This window comes from Nerophis ophidion, linkage group LG11 (genome assembly GCF_033978795.1).
Source record: "Nerophis ophidion isolate RoL-2023_Sa linkage group LG11, RoL_Noph_v1.0, whole genome shotgun sequence".
Taxonomy (NCBI): Eukaryota; Metazoa; Chordata; class Actinopteri; order Syngnathiformes; family Syngnathidae; genus Nerophis; species Nerophis ophidion.
In genome coordinates, this window is record NC_084621.1 from 30,670,311 (window position 1) to 30,688,683 (window position 18,373).

At 42.0% G+C, this 18,373-nt stretch overlaps 1 protein-coding gene across 2 annotated transcripts in view; it reads left to right on the plus strand.

Annotated features, from left to right (window-relative positions):
* Positions 1–292: 292 nt before the first annotated feature.
* sh3bp5la (SH3-binding domain protein 5-like, a) overlaps positions 293–18,373 on the plus strand; it is a 49,186-nt gene continuing 31,105 nt past the window's right edge. Inside the window, exon 1 of one of the 2 annotated variants that reach the window (XM_061915556.1) lies at positions 293–958. In XM_061915556.1, the coding sequence (XP_061771540.1) occupies positions 731–958 (228 nt within the window). In that variant the 5' untranslated portion in view covers positions 293–730. The remainder of the gene's footprint in view (positions 959–18,373) is intronic. The other variant, XM_061915555.1, reaches the window with a different exon arrangement.

Genomic DNA, 18,373 nt, shown 5'->3' on the forward strand with positions numbered 1-18,373 from the left:
AGTAAATAACTTAATTGGAACAGCACAAGAATTGTACAAGGGACGACGACGACCGGATGACGTCACTAGTCAGAAAATGCATTTCAGAATAAATTAAAAACTGTGACAAAAGGGGGAGGGCAACTTGACGCAGGTTCGTTCAAATGACATTAATATGAAAAACACCAAACCTTAATCCATAACACACATTCGACGTAATTAAAAAACTACGATAAAGAATCTCATTAAAAAAAACAATTATTTTTAAACGCCCTTACTTCCGGAACTACGGAAGCCGCAGTGGTCCCAACCTTAACTATGCGCACAAACACTGCTTGGCTTCACTTTCATGGCGATGTGAGACCGAAGCAGCTAGCTAGCTGCTTAGCTAGCCTAAGCGCAAGCCAGTGATGACTCATTTAAATAATAGCAGAAAGGCCGGACATAAAAGTGTTGTCTCTGTCAACGTCGTAACATTTTATTGTTCATGCTGCAAAGCAAAGTGACGACATTTTTTTAGACGTGCTGCTCGGACGTCAAGCTGCCGGCTAGCTTTAGCTTAGCATGTGTTGCTAAGTGACTCGGTGTGATTTGATATGGCAGCAAGTGTGCTAACCAACACCCGCGGCAGCTCGACGCTTTTAATCTTCTCCGTTGACGTCTTTCAAATACATATATTTAGTATTTGCTATATGACAACTGCTACGTCCGTTCGCTAGCACCAATTGCCATCGCAACCGCCTGTTCTGGAATGGAGCCAGGCGACTTGCGGGAGAGCTCCGCCGGTTCCGGGGAGTCTGACGCGGGGGACTGGAGAGAGATTCGACCCGGTGCGGACGAGGAGGGCAAGGCGACCCAAACCCGTGAAACATCGCCGGATATGTCACAGAGGGACAACTGCCGCGAAAAAGTCGGTGACAAAACGTCTAAAGACCAGCTTCACAGCCCCTACGATGACGAACTGGACCCCCGAATTCAGGTACACAACATACACCACTCAATCAAATTAATCATATTTACTTTGTCAAATCTACTGAAATTAGATGTTATTATTTAAACGGGGATAGCAGGTCCATTCTATGTGTTATACTTGATCATGTCGCGATATTGTCATATTTTTACTGAAAGGATTTAGTAGAGAACATCCACTGTAAAGTTCGCAACTTTCGGTGCTAAGAGAAATTCCCTGCCTCTACCGGAATTCGCAGACGATGACGTCACATGTTTGATGGCTCCTCACATATTCACATTGTTTTTAATGGGAGCCTCCAAGAAAAAGTGCTATTCGGACAGAGAAAACGACAATTTACCCATTAATTTGAGCGAGGATGAAAGATTCGTGTTTGAGGATATTGATAGCGACAGACTAGAAAAAAATAAAAATAAATAAAAGTTAAAAAAAAAAAGCGATTGCATTGGGACAGATTCCAAAGTTTTTAGACACGTTTACTAGGTTAATTCTGGGAAATCCCTTATCTTTGTATTGTGTTGCTAGTGTTTTAGTGAGTTTAATATTACCTGCTAGTTGGAAGGGTGTCTCCACGGGTGTCTTGACGCGCAGTGTCTTAGGGGAGTCGACGGCACCTATGGACGGAACAAGCGCAGCTGTTCTCCGGTAAGAACTGACTTTTTAACCACAATTTTCTCACCGAAACCTGCTGGTTGACATGTGGTCGGGATCCATGTTCTCTTGACCGCGCTCTGATCCATAGGAAAGTTTCACCTCCAGGAATTTTAAACAAGGAATCACTGTGTGTTTGTGTGGCTAAAGGCCAAAGCTTCCCAACTCCATATTTCTACTGTGACTTTTTCAATATTAATTGAACAAATTGCAAAAGATTCAGCAACACAGATGTCCAAAAAACTGTATAACTATGCCGTTAAAGCAGACGACGTTTAGCTTTGTGTGTGCGCAGCGCTCATACTTCCTAAAAACCCGTGACGTCTTGCGTACACGTCATCATTACACGACGTTTCGAAGACGAAACTCCCGGGAAATTTAAAATTCTAATTTAGTAAACTAAAAAGGCCATATTGGCATGTGTTGCATCATTGATATATAAGCTATCAGACTGCGTGGTGGGTAGTAGTGGGTTTCAGTAGGCCTTTAAGACTAGAGTACTATTTTCCAGTGGTGAGACCAAGTTAGGGCTGGGTGATATCGCCTTTTTTTAATATCTCGATGTATTTAGGCAATATCGCGATACATGATATATATTTCGATATTTTGCCTTAGCCTTTAATTAACACTTGATGCATATAATCACACCAGTATGATGATTCTATGTGTCTACATTAAAACATTATTGTTCATACTGCATTAATATATGCTCATTTTAAATTTTCATGCAGAGAAAGAAATCACAACTAAGTCAATTGACCAAAACTGTATTTATCTAACAGTCATTAAGCAGTGGCACAAACATTCATGTCATTTCCAAAACAGAAAGTGCAAGATTGTCAGAGACATTTTAAAATAAGCTATTACTGCACTTTTGTGCATGATGTCACTAGGATGACATATCAAAACAACACTAAATTAAAGTTCACTTTTTGTACAGAACGCCACTACAATAGTTTAAAACAAATAAAGTGCACTTTTGTACATGATGTCACACAAGATATTTCAATAAATGTCAAATAACAATGACCAGCATAACAGGAAATCAAATAGTGTTCGTCCTTCGCTATGTGGAACGTTACTGCGGACATGATCTCCTTTTGTTGTTGACTACTTTTTCCATACGGTGTTTATCTGGAAATGTTTACCTCGGCATTTTGATGGTGTGGGCGTGTGGCACCGAATGGAGATGTTGACATGCGGACAGTGTTTCCCCCAGAAAATTTGTAAGTTAAGGTGGTGACTCTCCAGGGGGAGGGGATTGGGGAAAGGGGTGGGTGGGTGTAAGGATCGGTTTAACTCGGCCTGTCGCCATCACGTCTCCACCTCGTCGCTACCACCACAGCCCGGGGGGCAATAGAATAGAATAGAATAGAATAGAGTTTTATTGTCATTATTGCAATGAACAGGTTCAAAGAACAACGAAATTGGAGCAGCTCCTCCTAAGGTGCATATACAATATGGTAGTATAAATTAAAAAAAATAAATAAATAAATAAAAAATAAATTAAAAAAAAAAAGATAGAGATGACAGATGTATCTATGTATACATACATAAAACATTATTTCACATTGTAGTCCAATAGACTACAGACTGTGGTAACGTAGGCCGGCTTCGTCGCGTGAAGAATCCTAAAACTTTTGGTTTTGCTTTTTGCTCCATTTGCTGAATGGTAATATACAATATATATCTGGATATTTTTCCGTAAAGTAAAAACAAAACAGTCCTAGTTACCTGAGATACTAAAATATTGACTTTCAAAGTCAAATTAAAGACTTACTGTAAGTAAGCGTTTGCATTAAGCGTTTGAAAATTTGTTAAAAGTGGGGCCACATGCTGAGTCTGCTGACATATGCTCAACTCCATCCATCCATCCATTTCCTACCGCTTGTCCCTTTTGGGGTCTCTGCTTAATTTATTACAGCATTTAGGAAGCCTGTAGTTGATTTTTATTATGTAAATGTTATATTTTATCAACATGGGATAGCATGGACCATGCCATTCAAAACTAGGCTGCTACATTACTTATGATTAATGTAACTATAGCTGAAAAAATAGTACAGTAGCAATAGGAGAGACTATTCATCCCTGAACACCATGGAGTCCATGAAGGCTTTATGATGCACTTACATTATTATATCAACTATCAGAGACGGAAACTCTTCATTAAACATAATGTTGTTTTTTGCTGCTTCAACATAGCTCAATCAACAAAGAAAAAAGTCAAGTGAAATAACTTAGTTTTTAACTGTAAATCAATATTGCTTGTCTTTTTCTCAGACAGACAGGGCTTTGCTGTCCGTAACACACGCACGCACGCACGCAGGCACACACACACAGCGCACAGTGAGCTAACGTTACGCCAATAGCTAATTAGCCTTTACCTCAAGGACTGCGAGCGAGCTGAGCTGCCGATTGTTTCTAGAACATAAACGGGCTCATAGTGATGTTACTAGTAGTTGACTGGGAGGTGTTTATTATCATTTGGGGAGAGTCCGCTGCCTTACCTGCTAAAAACACCTTTCTGCTCATTCCATGTTACATGCGCTCCGAATACGCACTGCTGATTGGCTGTTACATCACTCTTCATTCTCTAGCAGGTGACTTACATATTAGCAGTAATGCTACTTTTGCCCCACACTTGACAAAATACAGTTGTCTGTTCGACATATTCCTGGGCAGCACGGTGGAGGAGGGGATAGCGCATCTGCCTCGCAATACGAAGGTCCTGAGCAGTCCTGGGTTCAATCCCGGGCTCGGGATATTTCTGTGTGGAGTTTGAGTGTTCTCACCGTGACTGCGTGGGTTCCCTCGAGGTACACCGGCTTCCTCCCACCTCAAAAGACATGCACCTGGGGATAAGTTGATTGGCAACACTAAATTGGCCCTAGTGTGTGAATGTGAGTGTGAGTGTTGTCTGTCTATATGTGTTGGCCCTGCAATGAGCTGGCGACTTGTCCAGGGTGTACCCCGCCTTCAGCCCGAATGCAGCTGAGATAGGCTCCAGCGACCCCAAAAGGGACAAGCGGTATAAAATGGATGGATGTTCGACATATTCCCACTTGAAGCCAAACGATGGGCCCCCTGCTGTTTTTCTTAGGAATTAATTCTTCCTTCATTTGTTACCAGATTCGCACCTTCTTTCTCTTGTATTACCACTCGCACGGCTCCGCTCACATCACAGCTAACGTTACCTATGCTGCTACCTCTCTGCTCCGCAAGGGCGTATAAGTATGTGACGTATGACGTGACTTATGTAAGAAGGTGCGCTTGCTGTCTGTGAGAAGGAGACACAAGGAGTGGGAAGAGCCTGTAGAGTAATGCCAGCAGCTAAACGCCACTGTGTAAATGGGTTGTACTTGTATAGCGCTTTTCTACCTTCAAGGTACTCAAAGCGCTTTAACACTACTTCCACATTCACCCATTCACACACACATTCACACACTGATGTAGGGAGCTGCCATGCAAGGCGCTAACCAGCACCCATCAGGAGCAAGGGTGAAGTGTCTTGCTCAGGACACAACGGACGTCACGAGGTTCATACTGGGTGGGGATTGAACCAGGGACCCTCGGGTTGCGCACGGCCACTCTGCCAACTGCGCCACGCCGTAGAACGTAAACTCGAATATCATGATATAGTCATTTTCTATATCGCACAAACCCGCGATATATCGATATATCGCCCAGCCCTAGACTTCAAGTCATTGTTTTGTAATTCATAAGTAAGTCTCAAGTCTTTGCCCTCAAGTATCGAGTCAAGTCAAGAGTCAAGACAGGCAAGTCCTGAGTCAAGTGGAAAGTCAAGACTGGAAAGTGTGAAGTCAAGTCCGAAGTCCTGCATTTTGAGTTTCGAGTCCTTTTAAGTCTTTTTAACCACAGACTAATATATTTACACAGATTGTGTATGCTTTTAAAACTGTAATCATTTATTAAAACACGTGCATTTGAAATTGTGGGAAAATAATTAATTACAGTTGCTGCTGTTGCAGGTTGCAGCACTAGTCATGTATTTTAAAACTTTTTTCGGGTTGAATGGATTCGTTAAGTGGGGTTGTATGAGGGACTACACGGAAAATGGCGGGCAACCCACTCACAATAAAGAGAAGCAGACAGGCTACCAGCACACGACTTCGGCTTTACATTGCTGTGGACGGGGTCAGCAGCTAAACATATTTAAGCCACCTCAAAGAGATAAACTTAATGAAATCAATGTCAGTTTAAGTGTAAACCATACAAAGAATATTTTCATTGCTTTATTTTGCCTTCAACACGGCCCGTTCTGTAAAGAAACATAAGTTATATCGCTTGTTAATTCACCGTCTCCAGTCCTGCAATTCACGTGTGTTGTGAGGTTAACAACTACCAGTATATCGGAAAGCTAGCTAAAACGGTACACATTCATAATATATTGTACATTTTAACTGACCTTTATTTTACTATTTTTGTCTTTTTGTAGGTGGATAAAATACACGTTGATGTTGACTGCCGTCTAACGTTACGTTACTGTGTGTGATACCTTGACTAACGTGACAATATTTATAGGTACCTGCTTAAAAAAATCACTTAAAAAGTATGAATAATGTAGTGAACTGCAGTGGACGCAACAGGTTGCAGTGTTTCCAATAACGTTATAACGTTAGCGATGAGTTTACAGCCTCACTGATTTAACCATCCATCCATCCATCCATTTCCTACCGCTTGTCCCGTTCGGGGTCGCGGGGGATCGCTGGAGCCTGCCTCAGCTGCATTCGGGCGGAAGGCGGCGTACACCCTGGACAAGTCGCCATCTAATCGCAGGGCCCACCGACTTAAATCCACAGCAAATAAAAGTTACATTACTTTGCCAATAAACATTAGCTTACATTTCAAAACTTACCGTTCCTTGTGCAACTTCAAATGTCAAACGAAGTTGGAAGTTGTTGCGTCTCAGTCTGTAATCTTCAAACCACATGTTTTGCATACTGCCATTTGTTTTTTGTTGGCCAACTCGTAGTTTTTATACCTGAACGAAACTCTCTTTGGTATCTTTTTGTTCTCGCTCCAGGTAGGGCTGGGCGATATTGGCTTTTATTAATATCGCAATATTTTTATGCCATATTGCGATATATGATATATATTTCGATATTTTGCCTTGTCCTTGAATGAACACTTGATGCATATAATCACAGCAGTATGATGATTCTATGTGTCTACATTAAAACATTCTTCTTCATACTGCATTATTATTCTCATTTTAAACTTTCATGCAGAGAAGGAAATCACAACTAAGTCAATTGACCAAAACTGTATTCATTAAATACTCTTCATTCTCTCATGGGTGACTTTTTAAAGGAAAGAACAAATTAATAGTGTTGCTACCTTTTTGTAGTAACACTTCTGCTGCATACTTTGCATTGATTGATTGAAACTTTTATTAGTAGATTGCACAATACAGTACATATTCCGTACAATTGACCACTAAATGGTAACACCCGAATACATTTTTCAAGTTGTTTAAGTCGGAGTCCATGTTAATCAATTCATGGTACAAATATATACTATCAGTATAATACAGTCATCACACAGGGTAATCATAATAGTATATACATCGAACAGCATATTGCCGTTGTCTGCTGAATATCTTCCCTCTTGGAGCCAAACCCCCAGCAGATGATGGACCCCCTGCTCTTTATGTTGGGCATTTATTGTACTTCCTCCATTTGTTATAAGTTTCGCACCATGTCTCTCTTGTGTTGTCACAAGCTCCGCTCGCTCGACCTGGCTCAGCTAACATTAGCCATGCTGCTACCTCTCTGATCGGCGAGAGCTATGTTGCTAGACTCGCGAGAGTATGTGACGTATGTAATAAGGTGGGCTTGTTTTCCGTATCTTTCAGAATGAGAGACGAGGAGGAGTGAGAAACGCCCTGTTGTGTAATGCCCGCAGCTAAATGCAACTCTACCTGTCTCAGCTAACGTTAGCCATGCTATTGTTAGCTCTCGGCGAGAGCATATGACGCTAGACGTGGACAGTATGTGACGTATGTAAGAAGGCGGGCTTATTTTACCTCTCTGTGAGAAGGACAGACGAGAAGGAGTGAGACACGCCATTAATGTAATGCACGCGGTGTGAGAACATATAATCGAATATTACGATAAAGTCATTTTCTATATCGCAGAGGGACAAACCCGCGATATATCTATCAATCAATCAATGTTTACTTATATAGCCCTAAATCACTAGTGTCTCAAAGGGCTGCACAAACCACTACGACATCCTCGGTAGGCCCACATAAGGGCAGGGAAAACTCACACCCAGTGGGACATCGGTGACAATAATGACCCAGTGGGACGTCGGTGACAATGATGACTATAAGAACCTTGGAGAGGAGGAAAGCAATGGATGTCGAGCGGGTCTAACATGATACTGTGAAAGTTCAATCCATAATGGATCCAACACAGTCGCGAGAGTCCAGTCCAAAGCGGATCCAACACAGCAGCGAGAGTCCCGTTCACAGCGGAGCCAGCAGGAAACCATCCCAAGCGGAGGCGGATCAGCAGCGCAGAGATGTCCCCAGCCGATACACAGGCAAGCAGTACATGGCCACCGGATCGGACCGGACCCCCTCCACAAAGGAGAGTGGGACATAGAAGAAAAAGAAAAGAAACGGCAGATCAACTGGTCTAAAAAGGGAGTCTATTTAAAGGCTAGAGTATACAAATGAGTTTTAAGGTGAGAGTTAAATGCTTCTACTGAGGTGGCATCTCAAACTGTTACCGGGAGGGCATTCCAGAGTACTGGAGCCCAAAATTAAAAAGCTCTATAGCCCGCAGACTTTTTTTGGGCTTTGGGAATCACTAAGCCGGAGTCCTTTGAACGCAGATTTCTTGCCGGGACATATGGTACAATACAATCGGCAAGATAGGATGGAGCTAGACCGTGTAGTATTTTATACGTAAGTAGTACAACCTTAAAGTCACATCTTAAGTGCACAGGAAGCCAGTGTAGGTGAGCCAGTACAGGCGTAATGTGATCAAACGTTCTTGTTCTTGTCAAAAGTCTAGCAGCCGCATTTTGTACCAACTGTAATCTTTTAATGCTAGACATGGGGAGACCCGAAAATAATACGTTACAGTAATCAAGGCGAGACGTAACAAACGCATGGATAATGATCTCAGCGTCTTTAGTGGACAGAATGGAGCAAATTTTAGCGATATTACGGAGATGAAAAAAGGCCGTTTTAGTAACGCTTTTAATGTGTGCCTCAAAGGAGAGAGTTGGGTCGAAGATAATACCCAGATTCTTTACCGTGTCTCCTTGTTTAATTGTTTGGTTGTCAAATGTTAGAGTTGTATTATTAAATAGAGTTCGGTGTCTAGCAGGACCGATAATCAGCATTTTCGTTTTTTTGGCGTTGAGTTGCAAAATGTTAGCGGACATCCATTGTTTAATTTCATCAAGACACGCCTCCAGTTGACTACAATCCGGCATGTTGGTCAGCTTTAGGGGCATGTAGAGTTGGGTGTCATCAGCATAACAGTGAAAGCTAACACCGTATTTGCGTATGATGTCACCTAGCGGCAGCATGTAGATGCTGAAGAGTGCAGGGCCAAGGACTGAACCCTGGGGAACTCCACACGTTACCTTAACGTAGTCCGAGGTCATATTGTTATGGGAGACACACTGCATCCTATCAGTAAGATAAGAGTTAAACTGAGACAGGGCTAAGTCTGACATACCAATTCGTGTTTTGATACGTTCTAATAAAATATTATGATCGACAGTATCGAAAGTAGCGCTAAGATCAAGGAGCAGCAACATAGATAACGCACCAGAATCCATCGTTAGCAATAGATCATTAGTCATTTTTGCGAGGGCTGTCTCCGTGGAGTGATTTGCCCTGAAACCGGATTGAAAGGTTTCACATAGATTGTTAGACGCTAATTGTTCATTTAACTGCTCCGCAACAATTTTTTCGAGGAGTTTTGAAATAAAGGGAAGGTGAGACACCGGTCGGTAGTTTACTATGAGGTCAGGATCGAGGTTAGGTCTTTTAAGAAGAGGATGAATAACCGGTTTTTTGAATGCTAGGGGAACAGTGCCCGAGGAAAGTGATAAGTTTATAATATTTAGCACTGATGGACCTAATAATACAAAGAGCTCCTTGATCAGTTTCCCAGGAAGAGGGTCAAGTAAACATGTTGTTTGTTTTATTCCATTTACACGTTGTAACAATTCCTCTAATGTTATTTCCTCAAAACGAGAGAAACTATTTTGGAGGGCAATATCCGCCGTATATACAATCGTGTCAGTGTTAATAGAACCCCGTTGTAGCTGGGACGCATTGTCTTTAATCTCCTTTCTAATGACTTCAATTTTCTTACTAAAGAATTGCATAAAGTCATCAGCTGAGTGGGTGGAGCTACTGGAAGGAGTCCCTTGTTGGGTTAGCGATGCTACCGTACTAAACAAAAATTTAGGATCGTTTTTATTACGGTGGATGAGCTTTGAGTAATATTTAGCTTTAGCTAAGGTAAGCATGCGTTTATAAGTTATTAAACCATCACTCCATGCTTGATGGTGCACCTCAAGTTTAGTCGTGCGCCATTTGCGTTCCAGCTTTCTGCATAATAATTTCTGAGCTCTAGTTTCTTCTGTAAACCACGGGGTGCGCTTTTTTGGAGCCTTTTTTAACTTTAGCGGTGCTATGTTATCAATGGTTTCGCGCAAGGCGTCGTTAAAGTTGTTAGTGAGGTTATCAATAGAGCCCACATAATTTTGGGAATGGTGCCATTACCGAGGGCAGTAGGTCAGCAAGAGTTGTCGTTGTGGCCGTATTAATGTTGCGGCTGCTATAGCAGTTATTATTATTATTAGTTTGACGAACATGCGTCTGAACCTCGAATTTTATAAGGTAATGATCGGACAATACTTTAGTATACGGGACTATCGTAACTTTGGAAACGGTGATACCCCTGACAAGCACTAGGTCTATCGTATTACCGTTGCGATGCGTGGGTTCATTTATTATTTGTGTGAGACCACAGCTATCAATTATAGTCTGGAGCGCTACGCACGGTGGGTCCGATGGGGTATTCAAATGGATATTAAAGTCCCCCATTGTGATTATATTATCGGCGTGTGTCACTAGATCAGCAACGAACTCTGAGAATTCATTGATAAAGTCCGAATAGGGCCCTGGGGGGCGGTAGATAACAGCCAGGTGTAGAGGCAGCGGTGTGACAGACCTCATAGTAAGCACCTCAAACGATTTATATTTATTATTTATGTTAGGACTAAGGTTAAAGTTTTTGTTGTATATTAGTACGACCCCCCCCACCCCTTTTAAGCGGACGGGCAATATGCGCATGTGTAAAGTTAGGAGGACATGCCTCATTTAGCGCAAAAAAGTCGTTTGGTTTAAGCCAGGTTTCACTGAGACCGATGACGTTAAGATTGTTGTCTCTGATAATATCATTAACTAACAACGTTTTGGGAGACAATGATCTTATGTTTAAAAAACCTATATTATAGGTAGTCGGCTGTTTTAGGGAATTTTTGATCAAATTATCCGTAGTAGCAATATTAATAATGTTGTGTTTATTATGCCCAGTGCATTTAGTATAATTACGACCATATCTAGGAATTGATACGACGGGAATTTTCCGATTGTTTGATTGTTGCTTTGATAAACTGCACGTATCATGGTTAGCCACCTCAGTAATGGGGATTTTCCGATTGTTTGTTTGTTGCTTTGATAAACTGCACGCATCATAGTTAGCCACCTCGGTAAAACACATGTCCAACTCTGAAACACTCAAAGCAGAAAAAACTTGTTCTAATTTAACTGACTCCTTACCCAGACCAGTAGTCTCGCATCTTTTATTTAAATCCGGCTGCAGGATGGAGGGAAGTGGTGTTCTTTGGGGATTAGCCTTCTGCTTTGTTTGTAGCCCCGCTCGGCATCCGCGTTTCCGATCACACCGCTGGCGTCTGCTCCGTAGACGGCCCCCGCTGCTACTATACTCCCCTGCTTCACAGGCCGCTGGATGTAGCCGCCGCAGCACTCCCGTGCTAGTCAGCACGTCCAGCAAGCACGCGTCTATCAGTCCAAAACGGCCCGATATGTCCATATCCAGAAGTGTCTGGCGGTCGTACGTGATCACGGAGTGACCACGATGCGAGCCAGCCATGAAGTCTGCAGAACTGTCCGGCATTTCCGCCAAATGTTCCATCCTTAGCAAGAGCTCCGCAATGTCGCAGCCCGTCCGGGCGCCGCCATCTTGGAAAAAGATATCTTATATATCGATATATCGCCCAGCCCTAGCTTCAGGGATGGGAATTTTCCGCGGATCCGCGAAATTCCGCCGATTTTGGTGCCGCCAGGGTCATTTCTGTGAATCGTTTAAATCCGGGGAGAAAATTATTGAGGGGGTTAGGTACTCGTGGTTTTTGTCTCTGCGTTGACCTAGTTATCAGTACAAGGCAGAGAATTCCTGCAAAAAATATAATGCCAATGTGTGAAGGCACCAGATTGGCTAGCTCTACTATCAGCTGACAACATCAACCAATGACATTGCCCGTTATAGGCGTCTGCACGCGTCATTTGCTGACAATATCTAGTCCCTGATCCTCAATTATTGTGAGCGTTTCTGAACTCGTATTCTGTTTATATTGGTTGTGTTTATCGGCGACTAATCTGGAAAGAAAACACAGTTACTCTCAATTAACACGTTTCTTTATTGACAAAACAGTTTCAGACATGGTTAAGCTTATTTAAGATAGGAATGCTTCATTAGCGAAATATATCGATAAGGGCGTGAGAAACAAGGGGAACTGGGCATGGCTCGATATATCTATCAAACTGAAGGTGAAGATTAACAACAATATCGTAGAAGTAGACGAACTGATCAGCGATTTCATTGCTAAGTGCGATGAACCGGGACGTGCTCAGTGTTCTAGGATTAAAACATTTTCAGCTGATTTTGTAAATCTTCATTTCCATCCCTGCAGCTCTTCTTCATTGGTTGTCCTGAAATTTGATTGAATGAATGCTGTCGGATGAAAACAACGTGGATCTAATTTTATTGGATGTTGTACCGATAGCACACACGCTGAAAGATACGGCGCGCTCCAGAATAACTTTCTAATCTTTGGTTTTTGGGGAAAGTAGCAAGTCTTGTCAAATCAAAAGGCTCAAGTCCAAGTGAAGTCAAAAGTCATTGATGTTAAAGTCTAAGTCGAGTTGCAAGTATCCTTACATTTTGTCAAGTTCATGACTCGAGTCCAAGTCACGTGACTCGAGTCCACACCTCTGCTATTTTCATATGTCATATATACTTGCACAACACTTTATTCTGTAAACAGTGTGCGTGAGAAGACATACAATGGATCAGAGGTGTCCAAATGTTTTCCAGCGAGGGGCACATAAAGAAAAATTGAAGGTTGCAAGGGCCACTTTTATACATTTTTTTTTTTTATATTAAAGATACTCAAACCAAAACAATATAAGTGAACATTTGCTAACATTTTAAAAACACTTCTACATCTTAGCTTTGTGTTATAGATAACAAAGCAATGAAATCATTCATGATTATTTTAATAATGATTTTATTTCTATTTGTTAACTGTGCTCTAAAGTAAGTTTGTATTTACTAATATTGCTATTATACCATCAACTGTAACGCTTTTTAGGGCTTTAGTACACTCAAAAACTTATGTCTCACAAGAAACGAAAACTTTAACCTTAGTCCTAACATAAATAATAAATATAAATCGTTTGAGGTGCTTACTATGAGGTCTGCCACACCGCTGCCTCTACACCTGGCTGTTATCTATCGCCCCCCAGGGCCCTATTCGGACTTTATCAATGAATTCTCAGAGTTCGTTGCTGATCTAGTGACACACGCCGATAATATAATCATAATGGGGGACTTTAATATCCATATGAATACCCCATCGGACCCACCGTGCGTAGGACTCCAGACTATAAATGATAGCTGTGGTCTCACACAAATAATAAATGAACCCACGCATCGCAACGGTAATACGATAGACCTAGTGCTTGTCAGGGGTATCACCGTTTCCAAAGTTACAATACTCCCGTATACTAAAGTATTGTCCGATTATTACCTTATAAAATTCGAGGTTCAGACGCATGTTCGGCAAACTAATAATAATGATAACTACTATAGCAGCCGCAACATTAATACGGCCACAACGACAACTCTTGCTGACCTACTGCCCTCGGTAATGGCACCATTCCCAAAGTATGTGGGCTCTATTGATAACCTCACTAACAACTTTAACGACGCCCTGCGCGAAACCATTGATAACATATCACCGCTAAAGTTAAAAAAGGCTCCAAAAAAGCATACCCCGTGGTTTACAGAAGAAACTAGAGCTCAGAAATTATTATGTAGAAAGCTGGAACGCAAATGGCGCACGACTAAACTTGAGGTGCACCATCAAGCATGGAGTGATGGTTTAATAACTTATAAACGCATGCTTACCTTAGCTAAAGCTAAATATTACTCAAATCTCATCTAACCGTACTAAAAACTATCCTAAATTTTTGTTTAGTACGGTAGCATCGCTAACCCAACAAGGGACCCCTTCCAGTAGCTCCACCCACTCAGCTGATGACTTCATGCAATTCTTTAGTAAGAAAATTGAAGTCATTAGAAAGGAGATTAAAGACAATGCGTCCCAGCTACAACTGGGTTCTATTAACACTGATACGATTGTATATACGGTGGATACTGCCCTCCAAAATAGTTTCTCTCGTTTTGAGGAAATAACATTAGAGGAATATTTACAACGTGTAAATGGAATAAAACAAACATGTTTACTTGACCCTCTTCCTGGGAAACTGATCAAGTAGCTCTTTGTATTATTAGGTCCATCAGTGCTAAATATTATAAACTTATCACTTTCCTCGGGCACTGTTCCCCTAGCATTAAAAAAACCGGTTATTCATCCTCTTCTTAAAAGACCTAACCTCGATCCTGACCTCATGGTAAACTACCGACCGGTGTCTCACCTTCCCATTATTTCAAAAATCCTCGAAAAAATTGTTGCGGAGCAGTTAAATGAACACTTAGCGTCTAACAATCTATGTGAAACCTTTCAATCCGGTTTCAGGGCAAATCACTCCACGGAGACAGCGCTCGCAAAAATGACTAATGATCTATTGCTAACGATGGATTCTGATGCCTCATCTATGTTGCTGCTCCTCGATCTTAGCGCTGCTTTCGATACCGTCGATCATAATATTTTATTAGAACGTATCAAAACACGAATTGGTATGTCGGACTTAGCCCTGTCTTGGTTTAACTCTTATCTTACTAATAGGATGCAGTGTGTCTCCCATAACAATGTGACTTCGGACTATGTTAAGGTAACGTGTGGAGTTCCCCAGGGTTCGGTCCTTGGCCCTGCACTCTTCAGCATCTACGTGCTGCCGCTAGGTGACATCATACGCAAATACGGTGTTAGCTTTCACTGTTATGCTGATGACACCCAACTCTACATGCCCCTAAAGCTGACTAACACGCCGGATTGTAGTCAGGTGGAGGCGTGTCTTAATGAAATTAAACAATGGATGTCCGCTAACTTTTTGCAACTCAACGGCAAAAAAACGGAAATGTTGATTATCGGTCCTGCTAGACACTGACCTTTATTTAATAATACAACTCTAACATTTGACAACCAAACAATTAAACAAGGCGACACGGTAAAGAATCTGGGTATTATCTTCGACCCAACTCTCTCCTTTGAGGCACACATTAAAAGCGTTACTAAAACGGCCTTCTTTCATCTCCGTAATATCGCAAAAATTCGCTCCATTCTGTCCACTAAAGACGCTGAGATCATTATCCATGCGTTTGTTACGTCTCGCCTCGACTACTGTAACGTATTATTTTCGGGTCTCCCCATGTCTAGCATTAAAAGATTACAGTTGGTACAAAATGCGGCTGCTAGACTTTTGACAAGAACAAGTAAGTTTGATCACATTACGCCTGTACTGGCTCACCTGCACTGGCTTCCTGTGCACTTAAGATGTGACTTTAAGGTTTTACTACTTACGTATAAAATACTACACGGTCTAACTCCATCCTATCTTGCCGATTGCATTGTACCATATGTCCCGGCAAGAAATCTGCGTTCAAAGGACTCCGGCTTATTAGGGATTCCCAAAGCCCAAAAAAAGTCTGCGGGCTATTGAGCTTTTTCATTTCGGGCAACAGTTCTCTGGAATGCCCTCCCGGTAAAAGTTTGAGATGCCACCTCAGTAAAAGCATTTAAGTCTCACCTTAAAACTCATTTGTATACTCTAGCCTTTAAATAGACTCCCTTCTTAAACCATTTGATTTGCCGTTTCTTTTCTTTTTCTCCTATGTCCCACTCTCCCTTGTGGAGGGGGTCCGGTCCAATCCAATCCGGTGGCCATGTACTGCTTGCCTGTGTATCGGCTGGGGACATCTCTGCGCTGCTGATCCGCCTCCGCTTGGGATGGTTTCCTGCTGGCTCCGCTGTGAACGGAACTCTCGCTGCTGTGGTGGATCCGCTTTGGACTGGACTCTCGCGACTGTGTTGGATCCATTATGGATTGAACTTTCACAGTATCATGTTAGACCCGCTCGACATCCATTGCTTTCCTCCTCTCCAAGGTTCTCATAGTCATCATTGTCACCGACGTCCCACTGGGTGTGAGTTTTCCTTGCCCTTATGTGGGCCTACCGAGGATGTCGTAGTGGTTTGTGCAGCCCTTTGAGACACTAGTGATTTAGGGCTATATAAGTAACTGATTGATTGATTTAAATGTGTACACTTTTTCTTCATGACAGGACACACAGAAATCATCAAAGACCTTATACAGTAAGACGCTCAGGTTCTCGGCCATTTTGGTTTTCAGGTCCCATATTTGGGGGATTTGGCCCCGTTGAATTTTTCATAGTTTTTTGTTCTAATTTGGGACCTGTTTAGTTTGTCTATAGAATGTGTTGCGGACTAATAAAAATTGAGCTACGTGCCGCAAATGGCTCCCGGGCCTCACTTTGAACACCCCTGCAGTAGATGTTAAATATTTTGACACTGCAGTGTTTTTCAAGCCTCTCTGAGCCAAGGCACATTTTTTTCATTGAAAAAACCAGAGGCACACCACCAGCAGAAAACAAACAATGAAACTCTGTAGCCAATATTGACAGTAAATAGTCTTTCTTGCAATTTTTGGATATGAATACAAACCATAACCAACCATGCATAGATCTTGTCTCAGAGTAGGTGTACTGTCACGACCTGTCACATCACACTGTGACTTATTTTGAGTTTTTTGGTGTTTTCTTGTGTGTAATGTTTTAGTTGATGTCTTGCACTCCTATTTTGGTGTTGATTGTCATGTACCTATGTACTTTGTAGATGCCGTCTGCTCCACACGCTGTAAGTCTTTGCTGTTGTCCAGCATTCTGTTTTTGTTTACCTTTCAGCCAGTTCAGTTTTAGTTTGGTTTTGTTTAGCCATCCCTAAGCTTCAATGCCTTTTTGTTTATTTTTGGTCAAAGCATTAGATACCTTTTTACCTGCACACTGCCTCCCGCTGTCGTCTGCATATTGTGATCACGACAAACCATGTTCCTGACATCTACAAAGCAATTAGCTACCTGCTGCCACCTACTGATATGGAAGAGTATTACACAATTTCTCTGCTTGGCTCTTGACAGCACAAACAATAATTACTGTTTTGCAAAAAGTATTTTAACCAAATTAGGTGAAAGTACATAATTTCCCACGGCACACCAAACAATATCTCACGGTACTCTAGTGTGCTACAGCACAGTGGTTGAAAAAAACTGCTTCAATGTATCAAAATAAGGTACCATTGCTATGCTGCAGCACTGAAAACTAAAGTTACCCCAAACTAACTGCTATGTATGGTTCGGTATGGAAATTCAGTAGGGGTGTAACGGTACGTGTATTTGTATTGAAGCGTTTCGGTACGGGGGTTTCGGTTCGGTACGAGGGTGTATCGAACGAGTTTGTATTCTAAAGTCTTAACAAGCTGCTCTGCTTTCTGCCTCTGTCTGAGCAGTGAGCACCCAGCATTGTCCCGCCCACACAACCATCTGATTGGTTACATACAAAGCCAATCAGCAATGTGTATTCAGAGCGATGTAACAGCCAATCAGCAGTGCGTATTCAGAGCGATGTAACAGCCAATCAGCAGTGCGTATTCATAACGCATGTTGTAGATGCTTCATTGTCGAGCAGACGTGTTTAGCAGCGGACATCGTACACTCCCCAAATTATAAAAAACACTTTCCAGTCACAACTATTACAAACATCATTGTGAGCCCTTTGACATTTTAGAAACTTAAACTGCAGTTCAGCTCGCTCACAGTTCTCGCTTGAGGTGAAGTGAAGGCTAATTAGATTTTAGCGTTACGTTAGCTCATTTTGCTGTGTGTGTGTGTGTGTGTGTGTGTGTGTGCGTGTTTGTGTGTGTGTGTGTGCGTGTGTTAGGGGCAGCAAAGCCCTGTCTGTCTGTTATTTCACATGAACTAACATGAACTCTATAGATTTCAGGGATGAATAGTCTCTCCTATTGCTATTGTACTATTTTTCAGCTATAGTTACATTAATTATACGTAATGTAGCAGCCTAGTTTTGAATGGCAGGGTGCCTGCCATCCATCCATCCATTGCCTACCGCGCCCATCTCAGCTACAACCTGGGGATAGATTGATTGGCAACACTAAATTGGCCCTAGTGTGTAAATGTGAGTGTGAATGTTGTCT